This window comes from Oryx dammah, unplaced genomic scaffold (assembly GCF_014754425.2).
Source record: "Oryx dammah isolate SB20612 unplaced genomic scaffold, SCBI_Odam_1.1 HiC_scaffold_18, whole genome shotgun sequence".
Taxonomy (NCBI): Eukaryota; Metazoa; Chordata; class Mammalia; order Artiodactyla; family Bovidae; genus Oryx; species Oryx dammah.
The window spans coordinates 16,159,835-16,186,902 of NW_024070202.1; the positions used below are offsets into that span (position 1 = coordinate 16,159,835).

The 27,068-nt window shown below is 41.2% G+C and overlaps 1 protein-coding gene across 1 annotated transcript in view; it reads left to right on the top strand.

Annotated features, from left to right (window-relative positions):
* UMAD1 (UBAP1-MVB12-associated (UMA) domain containing 1) overlaps nt 1–27,068 on the top strand; it is a 256,471-nt gene that overhangs the window by 13,977 nt on the left and 215,426 nt on the right. Inside the window, exon 2 of the mRNA XM_040260508.1 lies at nt 24,562–24,661. Within this exon, the coding sequence (XP_040116442.1) occupies nt 24,580–24,661 (82 nt within the window). The 5' untranslated portion in view covers nt 24,562–24,579. The remainder of the gene's footprint in view (nt 1–24,561; nt 24,662–27,068) is intronic.

Consider the following 27,068-nt stretch of genomic DNA (forward strand, 5'->3'; position numbering starts at 1 on the left):
TTTAGGGAGAAAATACTTATGATAATGCAGTTAGATTGTATTGGAAGTCAAATGATGTAGATATTATAATGGGCAGTTGAGTTTTTGGAAGTTATATATAATGATTCCTGTTGTGTGGTAGATGTAAGCAAATTAGAAACATTTAAAGACCCACACTGAATAATGTTTTATTTATTTCATTCATTCTCAGTTTTCTATGCTATAGAGTTGTAAAGAGGGGTGACCTCACATTGGTCGACTTCATTCTCCCTTAGGACATTATTAAATAAATCACCTATTTAAATCAATCACCAAAATACTTGTTTCATGTGAAGAGATGCTTTTGTTAGCGTTTTTGTGCGGTCTTTTCCAGGTTGTGCTTTCATTTTAGAGTTGTACCATCAAATGCAGTGGTTAGGAATTTGTGTTTTCTTAGTAGGTATCGGTGTTATTTAATCTAAAATCAGAAATTTTTGTGTTAGTTATTTAGAATTATGCTTGTAACTTTTATAGAACATAAAAGTACATCATTGTATAATTAACTTACAAGAGTCAGGATAACACCAAAGCTTCAGTTACATTCTTGGTCAATGACTGAGACCAAAATGATACAAATTTTGAGTGCAACTTGTTATAAGCCTCTCAAAGGCAGCAGCTTTATCTTCTACATTTTTGTGTCTCTTCACACTATTTAGCATCCTTCCTTAGGAAAAGAAAGATACAGCTTAATTTTGAGTGCAACTTGTTATAAGCCTCTCAAAGGCAGCAGCTTTATCTTCTACATTTTTGTGTCTCTTCACACTATTTAGCATCCTTCCTTAGGAAAAGAAAGATACGGCTTTTACATGTCCTGCATTAAAAAGAGGAAAGTTTTTGTTTGTTTTAATAACACCTCTTTAAATTAAGATATGTTATGGCTAAAATGCATCACATGCTAAGTGATCACACCCGTCCACAGAAGAATATATTACAATAAAGAATTGTCTGGCCTAAAATACTAACAGTGAAAAGATTGAGAAATTGTGGTCTAATGTAATCTAATGTAATGGGTGATTCCCTCCCCCTAAATTAGTAGAATCAGTGATGGCTTTTTTTTTTTTTAATGCTATCCTATTTTTCATTTTATAGTAAGAGACAGTAGAGGAAAAAAGCAGTCAGTCTTTATCATTGTCAGGTTGCTGACTTAAAAACAAATGCACAATGTGATTTGCCAGTTAAGGTTTATTTGTGATAAAATGAGGACTAGAACCCAGGAGATGGCATTTCAGATACTCTGAGAAACTGCTCCAAAGAGGTAGGGGGAGGATCAGTGTATATGTGATCTTGGTGAAAGGGGAGTACATGTAATCAAGCATGTATTTTTGCAGGTTTCTGTAAGTCATGAGGGGGTAGTGGTCACCGTGAAGGAATTTAGTGCTTTTCTAGATGTGAGGAGATGCAAGAATTGGGCTCGTAAAATCAGCTCCTGAGAATATTTAACTCTCAGAAGACTTGTTCTGCCAGTGTTTCCAGAGCACAGAGTGCCTCATTTCTGCTCTCTACCCTGAACTGCTTTCAGGGAATGTTAAAGGTCAGCGAGTGCAGCAGCACATGATTCAACCCTTGTGGAGGCTGATGGCAAGTGCCCCTTTGTAGCTGACAAGGCTACCATTCTTGATTCTGAAAATCAAGTATGAATTCTGAAAATCAAGTCAGAGTAATGAATTGAAAGGAAAACAAAACCCCTCACGCCCCCACATTCAACAGCAGCAGCAAAACTAGACAAAAGTCTCCAATTCTGATAGAGACTTTGGTGGGTGATGTTTACAGACCAGTGCTGTGCTGTGCTTAGTCACTCAGTCGTGTCTGACTCTTTGTGACCCCATGTGACCCCCACCAGGCCCCTCCGTCAATGGGAGTCTCCAGGCAAGAACACTGGAGTGGGTTATCATGACCTCCTCCAGGGGATCTTCCCGACCCAGGAATCGAACTGGGGTCTCTTGCACTGCAGGCGGATTCCAGTGTTTATAGGAGCACTATTTATAGTAGTTAAGACATGGGAGCAACCTAAATGAATGGATAAATAAAATGTGGTATATGTGTACAATGGAGTATTCAGCCATAAAAAAAGTAAAATAATGCCATTTGCAGCATCATGGATGGACCTAAATATTGTCATACCTTTACATGAAATAAATTAGAGAAAGACACATATCGTATGACATCACTTCTTTGTGAAATCTAAGAAAATGATACAAGTGAACTTATTTACAAAACAGAAAGACTCACAGACATAGGAAAGAATCATGGGTACCACAGGGGAAGGGAAGGACTTCTCTGGTGGTACAGTGGATAAAAATCCACCTGTCAGTGGAGGGGACATGGGTTCAGTCCCTGGGTTTGAAGATTTCACATGCCGTGGAACAACAAAGCCCGTATGCCACAGCTACTGAGTTGGTGCCCATGTGCCCAGAGCCGTATGTGTAGAGCCCGAGCTCTCGTTGCAGAGAAGCCACTGCAGTGACAAGTATTTGTTAAAAATACTTTTAAATTAAAAGTATTAAGTTTCAATTAAAATAAGTATTAATTATTTAATATTAATTTAATATTAAATAATAATATCAAATATTAAATTAATGTTTAATATTAGGTATTTAATAACTATTAAGTATTAAAGTTAAAAGAGGGAAGACAAGGGATAAATTAGGAGTATGAAATTAATATACACACTACTGTATGTAAAATAAATAACAAGAACCAATATATAGCACAGTGTGTTAGTCACTCAGTCGTGCCCGACTCTTTGCAATCCATGGACTGCAGCCCACCAGGCTCCTCTGTCCATGGGATTTTCCAGGCAAGGATACTGGAGTGGTTTACCATTTTCTTCTCGGGGATCTTCCCGACCCAGGGATTGAACCTGGGTCTTCTGTACTGCAGACAGATTCTTTATTGACTGAGCTACTAGGGAAGCCCTGATATATATAGCACAGGGAGCTATATTCACTATCTTGTAGTGGAAAAGATTCTGAAAAATTCTAACGTAAATCAAATATACTTCAATTAAAAATTAAAAAAGGTTTTTATTTGATTTCATATGATATTTGGCTTAGGAAAAAAGTAAATATTATAAAAGATCATAACATAAATATAAACTGGTCATGCTTCCTGGTAACGACCGCTATTACGTTTGGTGTATATTTTTCTGTATTTCTTTCCTAAGAATGTACAAAACTTACCTACACATATAAAATAGAAAATAATTTTATAATAAAAGCCTGCTAGTTTCAATTTGAAAAGCCAAATTAGAAAAAGTACTAAAAAGGATGAAATAGTATAAAACAGATACTTCAGATAAAAGGTTGTCTCTCCAAGAGGCCTGGGTGACAGAGCAGCAGTTCTGAGTCCAAGTCTCATGGTCCCAAAGGGAGGGATCTTTAGACAGAGGCAACCTTCAGTTCAGTTCAGTCGCTTAGTCGTGTCTGACTCTTTGCGACCCCATGAATTGCAGCACGCCAGGCCTCCCTGTCCATCACCAACTCCCGGAGTTTACCCAAACCCATGTCCGTTGAGTCGTTAATGCCATCCAGCCATCTCATCCTCTGTCGGCCCCTTCTCCTCCTGCCCTCAATCTTTCCCAGCATCAGGGTCTTTTCCAATGAGTCAACTCTTCGCATCAGGTGGCCAAAGTATTGGAGTTTCAGCTTCAGCATCAGTCCTTCCAATGAACACCCAGGAGTGATCTCCTTTAGGATGGACTGGTTGGATCTCCTTGCAGTCCAAGGGACTCTCAAGAGTCTTCTCCAACACCACAGTTCAAAAGCATCAATTCTTCGGTGCTCAGCTTTCTTTATAGTCCAACTCTCACATCCATACATGACCACTGTTTCCATAGCCTTGACTAGACGGACCTTTGTTGGCAAGTAATGTCTCTGCTTTTGAATATGCTGTCTAGGTTGGTCATAACTTACCTTCCAAGGAGTAAGCTTCTTTTAATTTCATGGCTGCAGTCACCATCTGCAGTGATTTTGGAGCCCAGAAAAATAAAGTCAGCCACTGTTTCCACTGTTTGCCCATCTATCACTCAGCTTTCTTTATAGTTCAACTCTCACATCCATGCAACCATACACCTTCAGTTTATATTCCCCAGAGCTTAGATGCATTGGGATCATCTCGTGGGGCGAGCACAAGGAGTCAGTGGGGAGATGGCGTAACTGTAACTTCAGCCTGTTCCTAATTTTTTTGGTGGTGGTTATTTTATTGTTTGCCTTGGCTGTAACTGCAGATGCAGATCTGATTCCAGGCTTTCCCAGCTCAAAGCCTGCCAGAGCTCTTCCCTGAATAGAGATCCTTCAAGCCTTGTTTTGGTGACGGGCTCCTCCTTGTGGCTCCCCAGGCGTCTCCCCGCTCCCTGAAGCTGCTATCTTTAGACCAGGCCTGCACTTTCCTTCCCTCCTGTCTCAGACTGGGCTGGTTTCACCCTTGGTTATCTGCCTGGCATTTGAATTTCCTCCCTGGATTGTACTGAAGAGGCCAGTTGTTTCTGCAGTTTTGAAATGTGTAACAGTAAACTCAAGTTAATGTTTTAGTCCTGGTATGGCAGCCAGTATTATGTGTTGGAAAATGATGAAGCAATGGTAGTATCCACATCCATTTGCTGATAATTAAAGGGATGCGTTTTATAGTATAGTTTGAGATCTTAGAAATCATGATCTCAATCCCTGAACTTGGGTTTTCCATTTGAAGTTCCACTGATGTTTGTGATTTCAGCTACCACTTACATGCCGAAAACTCCCTAATTCCACCTTACCCCTTTCATTGGAGCACTGGGTCCTATTTTTCCAGCTGTGTTTTACACGTTTCCGTGTGGACCAGTCCTTGTTTCCCTATATCTAAACTTGTCTGAAATGGAGTTCATCATGTTTTTCTTAACCGTCCTTTTCCTACTTTCTTTTTCTTATTCTTAATGTCACTTTCTTTGCTCCCTCAGGCTTGAAACTTCCATCATCTTTTATTGATTCCTTTCCATCAGTATTTGTAGAGTTGAGTGACTAAATCCTATTTCACAATGCTGTGCATCCCTTCTTTTTTATTTAAACTTTTCCCACCTCAGTCTAGCCCCTTTCACTACAGCGTTCTAACTTCTTGGCTCCACTTTCTCAATCAGCCTCTCCGGCCTATCGTGTTGTATTTTTATTGAAGTATAGCTCTTTACAATGTCATGTTAGTTTCAGGTGTACAGCACAGTGATTCAGTTTTATGTATTAATACACACACACATATATATATACACATATACTTTTCCAGATTCTTTTCCATTATAGGTTATTACAAGCTATTGAGTTCCCTGTGTTACAACTCAGTCCTTGTTAGTTATCTATTTTATTTATAGTAATGTATGTATGTTAATCTCAGACTCCTAATTTATCCCTTTCTACTTTCCCATTTGGTAACCATAAGTTTGTTTTCTATGTCTGTGGGTTTATTTCTGTTTTGTATATAAGTTAATTTTTATCATTTTTTTAGATTCTACATGTAAGTGATATGATATTAATATTTGTGTTTCTCTGGCTTCATTTAGTATGTAATCTCTCTAGGTCCAGACTATTATTTTAAATTTTTCTGAAACACTACTTTCTGCAAGAGCCTAGAGTACACACATCAGTTCAGTTCAGTCGCTCAGTCATGTCCAACTTTTGCGACCCCATGGCCTGCAGCACGCCAGTAGGATTCAACAAACCTTGGTAAGCCGCTCTGGATATTCTAACATTTTCTTGATTTTGTAGCCCTTTCAGTACTTTGTTTGTAAGAATTTTTTTTTTTTTTTAATGTGGACCATTTTTAAAGGCTTTGTTGAATGTGTTGGTGTTGCTTCTGTTTCATGTTCTGGTATTTTGGCTGCATGGCATGGGGGGATCTTAGCTCCCTGAACAGGGATTAAAGCCACACTGCCAGTGTTGGAAGTTGAATTCCTAACCACCCGAGCACCAGGGAAGCCCCTCTGCTTTGCTTCTGTAGTCTTCTGTTGTTTACCTCTCTGCTTGCAGTGAGCTGGGTTCCCTCTGCTGTCCCTTCAGCAGGCTGCGCTCTTTGTTCCTGCTGACCCTTCTTACAGGAGAGTCCTCCCTTTTCTTCCTGGTTTACATCTGTGCCCATCAAATGAAGTTAAACTCAAGGCTGCCTGTTGGTCAAATGTAACAGGGCTCTTTATTCTCATTGAGCCTTCTGGAATGTTTTGTACTGTTTAATGCTATTAGGGGTAACATAATCTTTTATGATTAAACTGTCCAAAGCATGGACTTTTGTCTTTTTTTGCCTCTCTTGGAATAAATTAGGAAACTTGTTATAGATTTTATCACTTTTGTGTAACTATGGAATTCACAACTCATCATACAGAAGAGGAAGATTAAACATGGTTCAGGATTTTAGGTTTTCAGCAGTATAAAATTTCCTGGATTGATTTATATCAGTCCTACATAGACATCTTAGTATATTTTCATTATCTTAATGTATTTATATTATCAAGAAGTCTATTGAAACAAGATGATCAGATTGTGAAAATCAGGTTACCTTTAGTCCTTTTGTCATGGGTAATATTATTTAAAAGGTAAATCTTAGAATAACAGGAAAAAAAAATACATTTATTTATAAATAAATACGTTGTGCTACCCACTTTCCCTTCAGAGCAGTAAAATCTGCCCTGCATAGCGATCAGAGTAGCCTTCTATATGCAGTCTGTGTATCATTAAGTGAAGACACTGTCCTTTCATTTTCCAGTTTTATGTGAATGCATAGAGAAAGGAGCATCTTGCTTTGTATATGAAGGCTGCACCTGTAACAACACAAAGTGGTTTAAGAGATTTGAGACAATGAGTAACTGTGAACCACAGTGTTTAGGGGCTTCCCTGGTGGCTCAGACGGTAAAGAGTCTGCCTGCAATGCTGGAGACCTGGGTTTGATCCCTGGGTTGGGAAGATCCCCTGGAGGAGGGCATGGCAGCCCACTCCAGTATTCTGGCCTGGAGAATCCCATGGACAGAGGGTCCTGGTGGACTATAGTCCATGGGGTCTCAAGGAGTCGGACACGACTGAGAGACTAAGCACAGCACGCTGCATTTATATAACGCCTAGAGTATCATGCTGATAATTTAAAAATCGCTTTCTTGGGGTATTATCAACATAGGATGAAGTGCACGTGTTGCAAGTGTGCAGTTTGATGAGTTTTGGCATGTTTATGTCTCCTGAGCCTGTCACTCCAATTGAGGTAATGAATATATCTGTCACCCTCAGAAGTTTCCTTGTGATCGTGGTAATTCCTTCCTCCCAGTACCTCCCACTCCCTAGGCAGGCCCTCATCTGCTTTCTGTCACTTTATGTTAGTTTGCATTTTCTAGAAGTTTTTTGTGGTCTGGCTTCTTTCACTCAGCCTGTTTTTTTTTTTTTCCCCTCTCAAGATTCATGCATGTTGTAGCATATCTTAGGCCTTCATGCCTTTTTATTGCTGAATAGTATTATGGGTATGCTCCTGCTGCTGCTGCTGCTAAGTCGCTTCAGTCGTGCCCGACTCTGCGACCCCATAGACGGCAGCCCACCAGGCTCCTCCCCGTCCATGGGATTTTCCAGGCAAGAGTACTGGAGTGGGGTGCCACTGCCTTCTCCGATGGGTATGCTACAATTTGTTTCTCCTTTGATTTATTGTTGAGCGTGTGGGTTGTTTCCAGTTTGGAGCTGTTATCTAAAAAGCTGTATAAAGTTTGCGTATAAATATGGATATACCCTGTTGTTTTTCTTAGGTAAATAATTAAAGGAGAGGGTCTGGGTCATATGGTAGGTGTATATGTTAACTTTTTCTTAAGATACTGCCACACCATTATCCAGAGAGGCTGTACCACAGTGTACAAGAGTTCCAGTTGCTCCATGGTTTTGTCAACAGTTGGCATGGCACGCCTTTTACAGTGTTAATAAGGATATATAGTGTTAACCCACTGAGATTTTAACTTGCATTTGCCTGTTGACTAATGATGTTGAGTATCATTTAATGTGGTTCTTTGCCATCACGTATCATCTTTGGGAAAATGCCTGCTTGCAGCTTTTGCCCAGTTTTTATTGAATTTTTTTTCTCATGATTGAATTTTAAGAATTCTTTGTATGTTCTAAACACGCATCCTATTTCAGATCTGTGATTTGCAAGGATTTTCTCCCAACCTGTGTCTTGGACAGTGAACAAACACTTCATCCCCCACTGTGTGGAGGCAGCTCCAGGATCCCAGCGTCTGGGGATTAGGAGGCCTTCTGAGCTGGGACCCAGCTCAGCCAGGCCATAGTGTTGCTGCCGGGGATAATGGCTTGTTAAGAATAAATTTTGATATTTCTCCCATCTGTAAGTGTAAAATTTGCTCACTGTTGACAATTTCTACAATGCTGACATTTTATCTAAGGAAATGAGTCTGGAACATGCTGGAACAAGCAGAAGAAGGCCACCGTCAAAGCCATGTAGGTCAGAAGCACGCATGCTTGGGGCTTCCTATCTGCTTAGCCGGGGGCACCAGGGCTGCTACAGGCCTTCTGTGCTTTGGGGGTGGGGCTTCTAAATCCCTCTTAGTTTTGCTCAGGATTGCCTTCAAAATCAGGTAGGTTCAGGTTACTGTTTGTTCCCTTACATATAAGTTGAGTGCTGGATTTTTCGGGGAAGACAATGGCACCCCACTCCAGTACTCTTGCCTGGAAAACCCTATGGATGGAGGAGCCTGGTAGGCTGCAGTCCATGGGGTCGCTAAGGGTCGGATATGACTGATCAACTTCACTTTCACTTTTCACTTTCATGCATTGGAGAAGGAAATGGCAACCCACTCCAGTGTTCTTGCCTGGAGAATCCCAGGGACGGGAGAGCCTGGTGGGCTGCCGTCTATGGGGTCGCACCGAGTCGGACACGACTGAAGTGACTTAGCAGCAGCAGCAGCTGCTGCATTTTTAGTACCTGGTTAGTATCTGGCCTAAGCACTTAATTTATATTTTATGACTATTTCTTAAGTGAAAGTCTCGAACATGGGTGTTGTGGAATTAGCAAGTGTCTTCAGAACACAGAGCTGATCCTGGTTTGGAAAAGTAGGGATTTAGAAAGACGAGCGTGAAACTGATCAAATGTATTTTGAGTAATACTAGGAAATATTCTATTGAAGTCCAACACAAATGCTTTATTACGGGCTCTTTGTCTTTGGTGCTTTGTTGATGAAAAACGTTCAGTTGTGGTGCCCAAGAGACTTGGTTTAAAATTCTAGCTCTGCTGTTGACTAGCCATATACATTTGCATCCATATGAAACTAACTGCAATTCTTTCATTTACATGGTGTGCATAATTACGTGTACCTGGTGTGGTGATGGTAAGGTTATAGGAGATAGAGTCTTTAAGACATTTTGGTACTGTGCTTGACACATTGTAGAAGCCTGGCAGGTGTGACTGGGGTGTTAGTTACTCCCTTTCTCCTGCCCAGTCTCTAGTCTTAGGTGGGGTCAGAAAATCTGGCTGCTGGAGTGGTGACCTAGCTGTGTAACTTTCCTGCTGTGGGACTAGCCCGTAGAGGGAAGATGGTAGAATGGTACTGCCAGCTTTGCTAGGATAAATTTTATACCACTTTGTGTTTTTAATGACACAAAAAATACCATGGGTAAAGATAATTTGTTGTAGATTTTAGTGTCTCAGGACATAGCCTTTACATGCACAGAGTGATTGCTGTAAAGCTATATAGTTAGACTGAATTAGGTACCTAGTGGAATGAATGAATCACTAATGTCAGCAGCGTTGATGGTACAAGGGAATCCCAAGAGTTGGATTGTGAAATTGGCACCATGTTCCCATGGGAAAACATCTTGAAGGAGTTAAGACAGTGGTCAGGTGGGAAGAATAACAGGGGTGAGGATGAGGGATACTTTTGTAGCAATTGTAGAGCAATTTCCGGTGGATGTTTGTAGCAAACTTTGCTGCCATTCTGAGTTCTTTTATACTGTCTCTACTACCCTTTTCCTATTCCTGACTTATTTCTTCCATGCCTAACTTCTTGGAAGCCAAGTTCTCTCTCCTCCTCTGAAATGTTTGGGATTTTCTAATGTTCTAGAGTGACAAATACATTGCCACAGAAGTCGTACTGTTGACAACCTGCTGCAGCCTGTTTAAGCCTCTGTATTGTTTTAACTTTTTTTTTTATAAGTTATGGAGAGCTTAAATGCTTCACTTAGTTATTTGAATTATAAGTTCTGTACAAAATACTTGAATTTAAAAAGATTCTTATACTGCTGCTGAATTTGCTCTGAGTTTTATAACAATGTATCTAAACTTTGCGGGCTTGAGTATGACTCATGAGAACAGGTTTTCTGATTTTTATGTTTGTTCCATTTCGGTCTTATGGCCAGACATGAAAATGTATTGAAGTTTGAGTCCTTCCCTTAAAGGCTTTTCCTTTGTTTGTTAGAACAGGAACCACTTTCCTTTTTTTTTTTTTTTTTCTAGCTCTAAAGTTTACTTATTTTATTCCCTACCTTCTTTTTTTAAAAAATTAATTTATTTTTCTATTGAAGGATAATTGCTTTACAGAATTTTGCTGTTTTCTGGTGTCAAACCTCAACATGAACCAGCCATAGATATACATAAAACCCCTCCCTTTTGAAACTCCCTCCCATCTTCCTCCCCATCCCATCCCTCTAGGTGGATACAGAGCCCCTGTTTGAGTTTCCTGAGCCATACAGCAAATTCCCTTTGGCTATTTTACATAGGTTTCTGTGTTACTCTTTCCATACATCTCACCCTCTCCTTCTCTCTCCCCATGTCCATAAGTCTTTTCTCTATGTCTGTTTCTTCATTCAGTTCAGTTCAGTTGCTCAGTCGTGTCCGACTCCTTGCGACCCCATGAACTACAGTACACCAGGCCTCCCTGTCCATCACCAACTCCCGGAGTTTACCCAAACTCATGTCCATTGAGTCTGTGATGTCATCCAACCATCTCATCCTCTGTCGTCCCCTTCTCCTTCCGCCTTCAATCTTTCATAGCATCAGGGTCTTTTCAAATGAGTCAGCTCTTCACATCAGGTGGCCATAGTATTGGAGTTTCAGTTTCAACATCAACCCTTCCAGCGAATACCCAGGACTGATCTCCTTTAGGATGGACTGGTTGGATCTCCTTGCAGTCCAAGGGACTCTCAAGAGTCTTCTCCAACACCACAGTTCAAAAGCATCAATTCTTTGGTGCTCAGTTTTCTTTATAGTCCAACTCTCACATCCATATATGACTACTGGAAAAACCATAGCCTTGACCACATGGACCTTTGTTGGCAAAGTAATGTCTCTGCTTTTGAATATTCTATCTAGGTTGGTCATGACTTTGCTTCCAAGGAGTAAGCGTCTTTTAATTTCATGGCCGCAGTCACCATCTGCAGTGATTTTGGAGCCCAGAAATATAAAGTCTGACACTGTTTCCACTGTTTCCCCATCTATTTCCCATGAAGTGTTGGGACCAGATGCCATGAAATTAGTTTTCTGAATGTTGAGCTTTAAGCCAACTTTTTCATTCTCCTCTTTCATTTTCATCAAGAGGCTCTTAGTTCTTCACTTTCTGCCATAAGGGTGGTGTCATCTGCATATCTGAGGTTATTGATGTTTCTCCCGACAATCTTGATTCCAGCTTGTACTTCCTCCAGCCCAGCGTTTCTCATGATGTACTCTGCATAGAAGTTAAATAAGCAGGGTGACAATATACAGCCTTGAAGTACTCCTTTTCCTATTTGGAACCAGTCTGTTGTTCCATGTCCAGTTCTAACTGTTGCTTCCTGACCTGCATACAGGTTTCTCAAGAGGCAGATCAGGTGGTCTGGTATGCCCATGTCTTTCAGAATTTTCCACAGTTGATTGTGATCCACACAATCAAAGGCTTTGGCATAGTCCATAAAGCAGAAATAGATGTTTTTCTGGGGCTCTCTTGCTTTTTCCATGATCCAGCGAATGTTGGAAATTTGATCTCTGGTTCCTCTGCCTTTTCTAAAACCAGCTTGAACATCAGGGAGTTCACGGTTCATGTATTGCTGAAGCCTGACTTGGAGAATTTTAAGCATTACTTTGCTAGTGTGTGAGATGAGTACAATTGTGCGGTAGTTTGAGCATTCTTTGGCATTGCCTTTCTTTGGGATTGGAATGAAAACTGACCTTTTCCAGTCCTGTGGCCACTGCTGAGTTTTCCAAATTTGCTGGCATACTGAATGCAGTACTTTCAATGGCTCAACTGGAATTCCATCACCTCCACTAGCTTTGTTCATAGTGATGCTTTCTAAGGCCCGCTTGACTTCACATTCCAGGATGTCTGGCTCTAGGTGAGTGATCACACCACCATGATTATCTGGGTCATGAAGATCTTTTTTGTACAGTTCTTCTGTGTATTCTTGCCACCTCTTCTTAATATCTTCTGCTTCTGTTAGGTCCATACCATTTCTGTCCTTTATCGAGCCCATCTTTGCATGAAATGTTCCCTTGGTATCTCTAATTTTCTTGAAGAGATCTCTAGTCTTTCCTGTTCTATTGTTTTGCACTATTTCTTTGCATTGATCGCTGAGGAAGGCTTTCTTATCTCTCCTTGCTATTCTTTGGAACGCTGCATTCAAGGGGTATATCTTTGCTTTTCTCCTTTGCTTTTTGCTTCTCTTCTTTTCACAGCTATTTGTAAGTCCTCCTCAGACGGCCATTTTGCTTTTTTGCATTTCTTTTTCTTGGAGATGGTCTTGATTCCTGTCTCCTGTACAATATCACGACCTCTGTCCATCGTTCATCAGGCACTCTATCAGATCTAGTCCCTTAAATCTATTTCTTACTTCAACTGTATAATTATAAGGGATTTGATTTAGGTCATACCTGAATGGTCTAGACTTTTTTCAATTTAAGTCTGAATTTGGTAATAAGGAGTTCATGATCTGAGCCACAGTCAGCTTCCAGTCTTGTTTTTGCTGTCTGTATAGAGCTTCTCCATCTTTGGCTGCAAAGAATATAATCAATCTGATTTTGGTGTTGACCATCTAGTGATGTCCACGTGTAGAGTCTTCTCTTGCGTTGTTGGAAGAGGGTGTTTGCTATGACCAGTGTGTTCTCTTGGCAAAACTCTATTAGCCTTTGCCCTGCTTCATTCCGCATTCCAAGGCCAAATTTGCCTGTTACTCCAGGTGTTTCTTGACTTCGTACTTTCGTATTCCAGTCCCCTATAATAAAAAGGACATCATTTTTGTATGTTAGTTCTAAAGGTCTTGGAGGTCTTCATAGAACCATTCACCTTCAGCTTCTTTAGCATTATTGGTTGGGGCATTGACTTGGATTACCGTGATATTGAATGGTTTGCCGTGGAAACAAACAGAGATCATTCTGTCATTTTTGAGATTACATCCAAGTATTGCATTTCGGACTTCATTGCTGCCCTGTAAATAAATTCTTTAGTATCATTTTTCTAGATTCTGTATATATGCATTAGAATATGATATTTATCTTTCTCTTTCTGACTTATGTCACTCTGTGGAATAGGCTGTAGGTTTATCCACCTCATTGGAACTGACTCAAATGCATCCCTTTTATGGCTGAGTAATATTCCACTGTGTACCACAACTCCTTTATCCATTCATCTATCGATGGACATCTAGGTTGCTTCTTTGTTCTAGCTATTGTAAACAATGCTGCAAAGAACAGTGGGATACATGTATCTTTTTCAAGTTTGATTTCCTCAGGTTATATGCCTAGGAGTGGGATTGCTGGGTCATGTGGTGGTTTTATTCCTAGTTTTTGAAGGAATCTCCATACCATCTTCCATAGTGGCTGTATCAATTTATACTCCCACCAACAGTACAAGAAGGTTCCCTTTTCTCCACACCCTCTCCAGCATTTATTGTTTGTAGACTTTTTGATGAGGCCATCTTGACTGGTGTGAGGTGATATCTCATTGTGGTTTTGATTTGCATTTCTCTAATAATGAACGATGTTGAACATCTTTTCATGTGTTTGTTAGCCACCTCTATGTCTTCTTTGGATAAATGTGTGTTTAGATCTTTTCCCCACTATTTGATTGGGCTGTTTGTTTTTCTGGCATTGAGTTGTATGAGCTGCTTGTATATTTTGGAAATTAATCCTTTGTCAGTTGTTTCATTTGCTATTATTTTCTCCCATTCTGAGGGTTGTCTTTTCACCTTGCTTATAGTTTCCTTTGCTGTGCAAAAGCCTTTTAAGTTTAATCAGGTCCCACTTGTTTACTTTTGTTCTTATTTCCATTACTCTAGGAGGGGGGTCAGAGAAGATTTTGCTTTGATTTATGTCATCAAGTGTTCTGTTCCTCTAAGAATTATATAGTTTCTGGTCTTACATTTAGGTCTTTAATCCATTTTGATCCATTTAACCCATTTTGTGTATGGTATTAGGAAGCGTTCTAATTTCATTCTTTTACATGTAGCTGGCCAGTTTTCCCAGCACCATTTATTGAAGAAGCTATCTTTGCCCCATTGTATATTCTTGCCTCCTTTGTCAAAAATAAGGTACCCATAGATGCATGGGTTTATTTCTGGGCTTTCTATCTCATTCCATTGGTCTATATTTCTGTTTTTGTGCCAGTACCGTACTGTCTTGATGACTGTAGTTTTGTAGTATAATCTGAAGTTAGGAAGGTTGATTCCTCCAGCTCCATTCTCCTTTCTCAAGATTGCTTTGGCTGTTGGGGATCTTTTGTGTTTCTCTATGAATTGTGAAATTTTTTGTTCTAGTTCTGTGGAAAATGCCGTTGGTAATTTGATAGGGATCGCATTGAATCTGTGGATGGCATTTGGTACCATCGTCATTTTCACAATATTGATTCTTCCTAGCCAGGAACGTGGACTATCTTTCCGTCTTATTTATATTACCTTTGATTTCTTTCATTAGTGTCTTACAGTTTTCTGTGTACAGTTCTTTTGTCTCTTCAGGTAAGTTTATTACTAGATATTTAATTCTTTTTGTTGGAATGGTGAATGGGATTGATTCCTTAATTTCTCTTTCTGGTTTTTCATTGTTAGTATATAGAAATGCAAGTGATTTCTGTGTATTGATATGTATCCTGAAACTTTGCTAAATTCAGTGATTAGCTCTAGTGATTTTCTGATACTATCTTTAGGGTTTTCTATGTACAGTATCATGTCATCTGCAAACAGTGAGAGCTTTACTTCTTCTTTTTTGATCTAAGTTCCTTTTCTTTCTTTTTCTTCTCTGATTGCTATAGCTTGAACTTCCAGAACTATGTTGAATAATAGTGGTGAAAATGGGGACCCTTGTCTTGTTCCTGATCTTAGAGGGAATGCTTTCAGTTTTTCACCATCAAGAATAATGTTTGCTGTAGGCTTATCTTATATGGCTTTTGCTATGTTGAGGTAGGTTCCTTCTACACCCATTTTTTGAAGAGTTTTAATCATAAATGGATGCTGAATTTTGTCAAAGGCTTTTTCTGCATCTATGGAGATGATCATATGGTTTTAATCTTTCAATTTGTTAATATGGTATATCACATTGATTGATTTGCATATTTTGAAGAATCCTTGCACCCCTGGAATAAACCCAATTTGATCATGGTGTATGAGCTTTTTGATGTGTTGCTGAATTCTGTTTGCTAAAATCAGGAACCACTTTTTGAAGCACCTGTCTCTGTCCACAAAGCTCCTTGTTCTAGAACTCTACTAACAAGGGACACTGCCACATTGACCTCCAAGAGGGGTAGAAGACTGCAGTCCTGTATGGCTCCTGATAGAAGGCTGAGAGCCTGCTGGTTCCGTGGCTCTCGTCTGTGGTCATGTGTACTCAGGCCTCTCCCTGCTGTAGGCAAGTAACTCACCCCTTCCCGAGGAGCTGCTTCAGCCTTTGTCCCATTCATGCATAGCAACATGCTCTAAGCTCAGTATGTCTTCTTCAGGTTCAGATGTGGCGCTCTTGGGTGGCGACTTCGTGAGCTAAAGAGACCCGCGGTCTGTCCTGTCCCATCCTGTAACTGGGAAAGGTAATGCCCAAACCGCTTCCACCCAGAAAGGAGGGGCTGGGGGATTGACAGCAGGCGCAGAGGAGGGCAGTTCTGGCATCCCACTGAGCAGGCATCTTGGGGGAACCCCGCCTTGGGTTGGAGAATGTTAATTAATTATGCCCGGATTCTGCTTCCCAGGAGGCTAACCCACCTCCCCAGCAGTCTCCAGCCCCACTGGCTCCACCCTCTTGGAGTTCCTTCCTCTTCCATTAACTTCCTTGGCTACCACTGAAGTAAGCCCTGGAGAGTAGACCCTCCTTGGCGGATTAGCAGTTTGCTCTGGCAGCTTTCTGTATGTAGGGTTGCTGTAAGTATCCAGTAGTCATAGTCCTCCTTTAATCCAGACTGGTAGTCACTTTGGCAGCACAGCTCACCACAATTTTATTGGTTACTTATCTATTTGATTGTAGTCAGCGTCATGTATCTGTAGCTAGATCTACAATTTTGGCTAACTGTAACTATATAGTTAAATAAGCAGGGTGACAATATACAGCCCTCATGTATTCCTTTTCCTATTTGGAACCAGTCTGTTGTTCCATGTCCAGTTCTAACTGTTGCTTCCTGACCTGCATACAGGTTTCTCAAGAGGCAGGTCAGGTGGTCTGGTATTCCCATCTCTTTCAGAATTTTCCACAGTTGATTGTGATCCACACTCAAAGGCTTTGGCATAGTCAATAAAGCAGAAATAGATGTTTTTCTGGAACTCTGTTGCTTTTTCCATGATCCAGCAAATGTTGGCAATTTGATCTCTGGTTCCTCTGCCTTTTCTAAAACCAGCTTGAATATCAGGAAGTTCACAGTTCATGTATTGCTGAAGCCTGGCTGGGAGAATTTTGAGAATTACTTTACTAGCGTATGAGATGAGTACAATTGTGCAGTAGTTTGAGCATTCTTTGGCATTGCCTTTCTTTGGGATTGGAATGAAAACTGACCTTTTCCAGTCCTGTGGCCACTGCTGAGTTTTCCAAATTTGCTGGCATATTCAGTGCAGCACTTTCAAAGCATCATCTTTGAGGATTTGAAATAGCTCAACTGGAATTCCATCACCTCCACTAGCTTTGTTCGTAGTGATGCCTTCTAAGGCCCACTTGACTTCACATTCCAGGATGTCTGGCTCTAGATGAGTGATCACACCATCATGATTATCTGGGTCGTGAAGATCTTTTTTGTACAGTTCTTCTGTGTATTCTTGCCACCTCTTCTTAATATCTTCTGCTTCTGTTAGGTCCATACCATTTCTGTCCTTTATCGAGCCCATCTTGGCATGAAATGTTCCCTTGGTATCTCTAATTTTCTTGAAGAGATCTCTAGTCTTTCCCATTCTGTTGTTTTCCTCTGTTTCTTTGCATTGATCGCTGAAGAAGGCTTTCTTATCTCTTCTAGCTATTCTTTGGAACTCTGCATTCAGATGCTTATATCTTTCCTTTTCTCCTTTGCTTTTTTCTTCTCTTCTTTTCACAGCTATTTGTAAGGCCTCCCCAGATAGCCATTTTGCTTTTTTGCATTTCTTTTCCTTGGGGATGGTCTTGATCCCTGTCTCCTATACAAGGTCAGGAGCCTCATTCCATAGTTCATCAGGTGCTCTATCTATCAGATCTAGGCCCTTAAATCTATTTCTCACTTCCACTGTATAATCATAAGGGATTTGATTTAGGTCATACCTGAATGGTCTAGCAGTTTTCCCTACTTTCTTCAATTTGAGTCTGAATTTGGTAATAAGGAGTTCATGATCTGAGCCACAGTCAGCTCCTGGTCTTGTTTTTGCTGACTGTATAGAGCTTCTCCATCTTTGGCTGCAAAGAATATAATCAATCTGATTTTGGTGTTGACCATCTGGTGATGTCCATGTGTAGAGTCTTCTCTTGTGTTGTTGGAGGAGGGTGTTTGCTATGACCAGTGCATTTTCTTGGCAAAACTCGATTAGTCTTTGCCCTGCTTCATTCCGCATTCCAAGGCCAAATTTGCCTGTTACTCCAGGTATTTCTTGACTTCCTACTTTTGCATTCCAGTCCCCTGTAATAAAAAGGACATCTCTTTTGGGTGTTAGTTCTAAAAGATCTTGTAGGTCTTCATAGAACCGTTCAACTGGACTAGAGGAAACACAAGCTGGAATCAAGATTGCTGGGAGAAGTATCAATAACCTCACATATGCAGATAACACCACCCTTATGGCAGAAAGTGAAGAGGAACTCAAAAGCCTCTTGATGAAAGTGAAAGAGGAGAGTGAAAAAGTTGGCTTAAAGCTCAACATTCAGAAAACAAAGATCATGGTATCCAGTCCCATCACTTCATGGGAAATAGATGGAGAAACAGTGAAAACAGTGTCAGACTTTATTTTTCTGGGCTCCAAAATCACTGTAGGTGGTGATTGCAGCCATGAAATTAAAAGACGCTTACTCCTTGGAAGAAAAGTTATGACCAACCTAGATAGCATATTCAAAAGCAGAGAAATTACTTTGCCGACTAAGGTCATCTAGTCAAGGCTATGGTTTTTCCAGTAGTCATGTATGGCTGTGAGAGTTGGACTGTGAAGAAGGCTGAGCACTGAAGAATTGATGCTTTTGAACTGTGGTGTTGGAGAAGACTCTTGAGAGTCCCTTGGACTGCAAGGAGATCCAACCAGTCCATTCTGAAGGAGATCAGCCCTGGAATTTCTTTGGAAGGAATGATGCTAAAGCTGAAGCTTCAGTACTTTGGCCACCTCATGCGAAGAGCTGACTCATTGGAAAAGACTCTGATGCTGGGAGAGATTGGGGGCAGGAGGAGAAGGGGACGACAGAGGATGAGATGGCTGGATGGCATCACTGACTCGATGGACGTGAGTCTGAGTGAGCTCCTGGAGATGGTGATGGACAGGGAAGCCTGTCGTGCTGCGATTCATGGGGTCGTAAAAAGTCAGACACAACTGAGCGACTGAACTATAGTTAATATATATAAATATAACTATAGTTATATAACTGAAACTCTTAGATCTGCTGCATTTCTCATCTTTCACCCTTAAATGTACCCCCCTTTATTTATTCAAATGTATGTTTTCTCTGTGAGGCTCCAGTTGGACACGAGCCCGCTTCGTCTCTATGCCTTCACCCTTTGTGTCCTAAGTGAAGGGCTTACCTGGTGGCTCAGTGGTAAAGAATCAGCCCACCAATTCAGGAGACTCAGGGTCGACCCATGCGTCGGGAAGATCTCTTGGAGAAGGCCATGGCAACCCACGCCAGTATTCCTGCCAGGATTATCCCATGGACAGAGGAGCCTGGTGGGCTACAGTCCATGGGGTCGCAGAGTCAGAATCAACCGAGCGACTAACACACACGCACACATATTCATACCAGCTGAGGCTTTAGTATGAGATTGATGATTATATCCTTGACTTGTCCCTTACCAAGACTGAATTTTAGTTATCTGCTCTTCCTTCAGAGGCATTCTCTGTTTTAGTTTTAGCTGTTCGGGTTGAGAACTTAGTTGCTTCTTCCAACCTTTTAAGTCTTTGCATGAACTTTATTTTCTTACATTTCTGCCTATAAGCCAGTCAGTTCTTTTCTGATATCATTTTTTTCTTGAATCAGTTTCTTTTTTATCTTATTTAGTTTTTTTTTTTTTAATCTCATTCCTTGTCTTTTCATCTTTTCCTGTTGCTTTTCCATTTAATCTTGTTTTTTCTTTTTGCCAGATTTAAAGGCCATGTCTCCTTATACTGTTTTGAGGATGCCAAACTTTTTCCAGACTTTTCTTATCTCTCCATCATTATATCCAGTAAGCTCTGTCTTTGCAGATTTCCTAGGCTCTTCCTTTTCCTTTACTGAAATATTTTCTTTTTCACACAGCTTGGTTTCTTCTCCATTTTTTTTTTTTTAATTTTAGAAAGTGAAACCTGCCAGATATGTTTCCAACAAACTGACTCCTTTACCATCTACTCTGATCTACAACTCAGGGCAGGTTGACCTACACAAGTACCCAAACAAATTTCAGTTTCTAGAAGGCGTTTGACCAGATAAAATCTTGACTTACCCTCCCTGCTCGATGTTCTGGTTTTGTTGTTGCTCACTCACTCAGTCTTCGTGACCCCATGGACTGCAGCACGCCAGGCTGCCCTGTCCTTCACTGTCTCCCTGAGTTTGCTCAAACTCATGTCCTTTGAGTCGGTGATATCATCCAACCATCTTGTCCTCTGTATCCTCTTCTTTTGCCTTCAATCTTTTCCCAGCATCAGGGTCTTTTCCCGGGAGTCAGTTCTTCACATCAGGTGGCCCAAGTATTGGAGTTTCAGCTTCTGCATCAGTCCTTATAATGAATATTCAGGACTGATCTCCTTTAGGATGGACTGGTTGGATCTCCTTGCAGTCCAAGGGGCTCTCAAGAGTCTTCTCCAACACCACAGTTCAAAAGCATCAATTCTTCAGCACTCAGCTTTCTTCAGTCCAACTCTCACATCCACACATGACCACAGAAAAAACCGTAGCCTTGACTAGACGGCCTTTGTCAGAAAAGTAATGTCTCTGCTTTTCAGTGCATTGTCTAAGTTGGTCATAGCTTTTCTTCCACGGAGTAAGCGTCTTTTAATTTCATGGCTGCAGTCACCATCTGCAGTGATTATGGAGCCCAAGAAAATAAAGTCTGTCACTGTTTCCCCATCTATTTACAATGAAGTGATGGGATCAGATACCATGTTCTTCATTTTTTGAATGTTGAATTTTAAGCCAGCTTTTTCACTCTCCTCTTTCACCTTCATTGAAAGGCTCTTTAGTTCTTCACTTTCTCCCATAAGGGTGATGTCATCTGCATATGTGAAGTGATTGATATTTCTCCCAGCAATCTTGATTCTAGCTTGTGCTTCATCCAGCCTGGCATTTCACATGATGTACTCTGCATATAAGTTAATAAGCAGAGTGACAGTATACAGCCTCTATGTAATCTTTTCACAATTTTGAACCAGTCCATTGTTCCATGTCGGCTTCTAATGTTGCTTCTTGTCCTGCATACAGGTTTCTTAGGAGGCAGGTAAGGTGTTCTGGTATTCCCATCTCTTGAAGAATTTTCCAAAGCTTGTTGTGATCCACACAGTCAAAGGCTTTAGTGTAATCAGTGAAGCAGAAGTAGATGTTTCTCTGGATTTCCCTTGCTTTTTCTATAATCCAGAGGATATTGGCAATTTAATCACTGGTTCCACTGCCTTTTCTAAATCCAGCTTGTACATCTGGAGGTTCTCAGTTCATGTACTGTTGAAGCCTAGCTTGGAGTATTTTGAGCATGGTCTTGCTAGCTTGTGAAATGAGTGCATTTGTGCAGCAGTTTGAACATTCTTTGGCATTGCCCTTCTAAGAGATTAGGATGCAAACTGACCTTTTCCAGTCCTGTGGCCACTGCTGAGTTTTCCAAATTTGCTGGCATATTGAGTGCAGCACTTTCAAAGCATCATCTTTGAGGATTTGGAATAGCTCAACTGGAATTCCATCACCTCCACTAGCTTTGTTCGTAGTGATGCTTCCTAAGGCCCACTTGACTTTGCAGTCTTGGATGCCTGGCTCTAGGTGAGTGAGCACACCATTGTGGTTATCCAGGTCATTAAGATCTTTTTTGTATAGTTCTTCTGTGTATTCTTGCCACTTCTTAATATCTTCTTCTTCTGTTAGGTCCATTCTGTCCTTATTGTGCCCATCTTTGGATGAAATGTTCCCTGAGTATCTCCTCCTTGAAGAGCTCTCTATTCTTTCCCATTGTTTTCCTCTGTTGTTTTCATTATATAGTTTTCCTCTGTTTCTTTGCATTGTTCACTTAGGAAGGCTTTCTTATCTCTCCTTGCTGTTCTTTGGAACTCTGCATTCAGTGGGTATATTTTTTCTTTTCTCCTTTGCCTTTTGCTTCTCTTCTTTTCTCAGCTATTTGTAAGGCCTCCTCAGACAACCATTTTGCTTTTTTGCATTTCTTTTTTGGGGGAGGTTTTGATCACTGTCTCCTGCACAGTGTTACAAACCTCATATAGTTCTTCAGGCACTCTATCAGATCTAATCCCTTGAATCTATTTGTCACTTCCAGTGTATAATCATAAGAGATTTGATTTAGGTCATACTTAAATGGCCTAGTGGTTTTCCCTACTTTCTTCAATTTAGGTCTGAATGTGGCAATAAGGAACTCATGATCTGAGCCACAGTCAGTTCCTGGTCTTGTCTTTGCTGTTTGTATAGAGCCTCTCCATCTTTGGTTGCAAAGAATATAATCAATCTGATTTCAGTATTGACCATCAGTGATGTTTATGTGTAGAGTCATCTCTTGTGTTATCGGAAGAGAGTGTTTGCTATGACCAGTTCATTCTCTTGGCAAAACTCTGTTAGCCTTTGCCCTGCTTCATTTTGTACTCCAAGCCGACCTTGCCTGTTACACTAGGCAAGTTTGGCCTTGGATATTCTGATATGGCCAGAATATATGAAACTGGAATGTGGGGCACTTGATGCCACCAGGAATTCTGCTTTGCTGTCTCTTGTGTTGCTTTACTAATAGGGACTGTCCTCAGAATGGTACATGTTCTCCTCAACTCCCTTTAGCATCCCCCAGTTGTTTTCTAGGAGTTGTTGCCCTACCCAAATATATAAAGCTGAATGTACAAAGTTCAGTCCAGTCCAGTCACTCAGTCATGTCCAACTCTTTGCAACCCCATGAACTGCAGCACACCAGTTCTCCCTGTCCATCACCAACTCCCAGAGTTTACCCAAACCCATGTCCATTGAGTCAGTGATGCCATCCAACCATCTCATCCTCTGTCATCCCCTTCTCCTCCTGCCTTCAATCTTTCCCAGCATCAGGATCTTTTCAAATAGTCAGCTCTTCGCATCAGGTGGCCAAAACATTGGAGTTTCAGCTTCAGCATCAGTCCTTCCAATGAACACCCATGACTGGTCTCCTTTAGGATGGACTGGTTGGATCTCCTTGCAGTCCAAGGGACTCTCAAGAGTCTTCTCCAACACCACAGTTCAAAAGCATCAATTCTTCGGCGCTCAGCTTTCTTCACAGTCCAAATCTCACATCCATACATGACCACTGGAAAAACCGTAGCCTTGACTAGATGGAGCTTAGTCGGCAAAGTAATGTCTCTGCTTTTAAATATGCTATCTAGGTTGGTCATAACTTTCCTTCCAAGCAATAAGCATCTTTTAATTTCATGGCTGCAATCGCCATCTGCAGTGATTTTGGAGCCCAGAAAAATAAAGTCACCCACTGTTTCTCAGTCTGTTTGCCATGAAGTGATGGGACCAGATACCATGATCTTAGTTTTCTGAATATTGAGCTTTAAGCCAACTTTTCACTCTCCTCTTTCACTTTCATCAAGAGGCTTTTTAGTTCTTCTTCACTTTCTGCCATAAGGGTGGTGTCATCTGCATATCTGAGGTTATTGATGTTTCTCCCGACAATCTTGATTCCAGCTTGTACTTCCTCCAGCCCAGCGTTTCTCATGATGTACTCTGCATATAAGTTAAATAAGCAGGGTGACAATATACAGCCTTGACGTACTCCTTTTCCTATTTGGAACCAGTCTGTTGTTCCATGTCCAGTTCTAACTGTTGCTTCCTGACCTGCATACAGGTTTCTCAAGAGGCAGGTCAGGTGGTCTGGTATGCCCATCTCTTGAAGAATTTTCCACAGTTGATTGTGATCTACACAGTCAAAAGCTTTGGCATAGCCCATAAAGCAGAAATAGATGTTTGTCTGGAACTCTCTTGGTTTTTGGATGATCCAGCGAATGTTGGCAGTTTGATCTCTGGTTCCTCTGCCTTTTCTAAAACCAGCTTGGACATCTGGAAGTTCATGGTTCACGTATTGGTGAAGCCTGGCTTGGAGAACTTTAAACATTACTAGCGTGTGAGATGAGTGTAATTGTGCGGTAGTTTGAGCATTCTTTGGCGTTGCCTTTCTTTGGCATTGGAATGTGCAAAGATGGAAGGACAAAGAGGAGAGAGGGCGCGCGTGTGTGTGTGCGCGTGTGCGTGTGTGTGTGTAGGGGGCAGTGTACAATAATCTCACCAGTACAGATATTTGCCTGATAGGGATTTAAATCTGGCTGCAGTTTTTCCATGAATAGAGCCTTGAGTGTCTGAATCAGAAAACCAGCTCTGGAGGGTGTGTGTAGTGCCTTCTTTTCTTTCCTCAGCTGCCCTCAGTGTCACGCGGCATGATAAGAAATCTGGAGAGGTGTTTCTTTTTTTTTTTTTTCCTTTCCTCAATCCAGTGTCCAGTTAATTGTTAATGGGATCCTTTTAGACTTGGTGTTATCTGTTGATTTTAGTTTTACTTGTAGTGATTTCTCGGATTTTTTCCTACATGTTCAGAAGTCGAGAGAGGTTGCAGGATTCAAGGCACACAGGATGTCAAACTGGAAGTCCATGCTCCCGATGTTCTGGTTTTGCCCTCTGATACTTCTGTTACCTAAAGAGGGCTCATGTTCTTAAGTTTGGGGATAGAATTCCTAAAAGCCCTTATTGTGATCTCTTTACATTTGGATTTTTAGTAAGAAGGGTGAAAATTTCATCTGAGTTTCACATAATACGATGTTTCTTCTCTTTCAGGTGACGGCAGAAGCAGCAATGTTTCACTTCTTCAGAAAGCCTCCGGAATCTAAGAAGCCGTCAGTACCTGAGACAGAGGCAGACGGCTTTGTCCTTTTAGGTGAGTGTTTTCCAACTTTGTTGTTTACAGTCGTGTCTGACTCCCTGCGACCCCCTGGACTGTAGCCCACCAGGCTCCTCTGTCCATGGGATTCTCCAGGCGAGAGTACTGGAGTGGGTGGCCATTCCCTTCTCCCAGGGAGCTTCCCGACCCAGGGATTGAAGCCACATTATTAGATGAATGACTTTTGCTTTAAAAGATTACTTGAAAAGTTATATGATTGATTTTTGAATATTTTCTACAAATTCCAGAATTAGTTGATGTATATGAAATCTAGAAAAACATGGTTCATTAATCACTTGAAATATTGTCATCATTTCAGACTTTTCTTGTATATCAGTTTGGATATGTCCTTCACGTTCAATTTATAAAATCATCCCATTTTTTCTATCCAGCAAGCAAGTCAACCTTTTTAATTATGAAAAGCCAGAAGTCCTGAAGAATTCTTGATAAGTTCAAATTCTGGTTGAAGAAACAGGGCTTCAGTTCAGTTTAGTTCAGTTGCTCAGTGGTGTCCAACTCTTTGCGACCCCGTGAATCACAGCACGCCAGGCCTCCCTGTCCGTCACCATCTCCCGGAGTTCACTCAGACTCAGCTTCTGAAATTAAATTAGGCATCGAGTAAATAGTTGCTGAATGAGGTACGTTTATTTTTTTTTATTTAAGTAGAGTTGATTTACAATATTAACTTTCAGGGGTACAACATAGTGATTGAATATTTTCGCAGATTAAGTGCCAATAAAATTATTATAAGATAAGAACTGTTATAGCGTAATGGCTATAATTGTGCTGTACAGTACATCCCTGTTGCTTATCTCTTCTTATATGTCGTAGCCTGTATCTCTTAATCCCGTACCCCTAACTTGCCCTTCCCTCTCCCTTTTGGTGACCGCTAGTTTGTTTTCTGTATCTGTGAGTCTGTTCCCATTTTGCACATGCTTCACTTGTATTATTTTTGTGATTCCACATGTAAGTGATGTCGTCCAGTATTTGTCTTTCTGTGATTTATTTCACTAAACATAATGCTCTCTGGGCCCATCCATGTTGTTGCAGAATGTCATTCTTTTTTATGGCTTTTTATTCTTGTGTGTGTGTGTGTGTGTGTGCGTGCACACACATGCACGCATTGCATCTTCTTAATCTAGTCGTGTGTTGGTAAGTACTTGGGTTTTCTCTTGTCTTGGCTATTATAGATGGTGCTCCTGTGAGCTTTAGGGTACATGTATCTTTCTGAATTAGTGTTTTCATTTTTTTGCAGCTATATACCCAGGAGTGGGATTGCTCGATCATATGGCAGCTCATTTTCAGTGTTTCAAGGAACCTCCCTACTGTTTTGCATAGTGGCTACACCAGTTTACATTCCCATCGGTAGCTTTGAAGTACACTTTAAAATCTAAATATGTTAAATAGTGTCTCTTGAATCTTAAGACTAGTTTATTTTCTAGTATAAGATTAATACCTGCTAGTTGTTAAGATTTTAGTGGCTTCAAAAAATATTCCTTTCAACCACATATTATGCTCTTCCCAAGGGGAGTTCTGAAACATGACATTTCCTTCATGTCATTTGCCAATCCCAAAGGAGAGATTGGCAGTCTTTGGCTAATTCTTCCCAGCAGTTGTCTTCTCATAGGGCACTGAGGAGGAACTAAAACCCAGTGTCCTCTTGGGACACCCGTCCTCTTCTACCTGGATTTCCTTCTGCCAGAGTCAGCTCCTTAGCTGAGGATTTGCATGAACTCAAAGAGTGTTTGCTCTTGACAGTATTTCTCAGGGTCTCCCTTTGTAGATTCTGGTTCCCTACCTCTTTTCTCTGTATCTTGGCCTAGTCAGCCCGAGGTCCCCTGCCATTGGCAGAGGCTCTGTGTGTCCTGACAAGTGGAAGATGGCTTTTTGGGTTTGCAGGTTATGTTGAACTTTTAGGTTAGACCATCTAAGAGCCAGGCTCACCCCACACCTCTGACCCACACATCCAGAATGGGTGGGTGGATCTCTGCCTCTTCAGCACTTCTCTTCAGGACCTGGTCTCTTGCAGTAAGGACATGGGGGTTTTACCCCTCTGTCCCTCTTCCACTTCTTGGTGTTAATCTCTGGGAGATCAGAGGAGAGTTTTCCTTGTAGTTAAATGCTACCATAAAGTATCCTGTCTTTTCCACAGTCATGTTCTGGTAGGCCTCTGGGTTTCCTGGATCTGCTTCCTGGGGCCTGGAACAGGGGCCGTAGGTGAGAGTGGTGAGAGCTGTTTTCTCTCTGACCAGATCCGCTGCATCTGGGGCCAAGTAGCCTGATCAGGGTTGGTGGTTTTCTGGGGAGCCTCCGGACAGGGGTGAAGTGGAGCCACCAGCCCAGCCGCTTCTCTGGCCCTTTTTACAGTGTCAGGAAATGGTGCTTTGGCTTCCCCCGCTTCTGT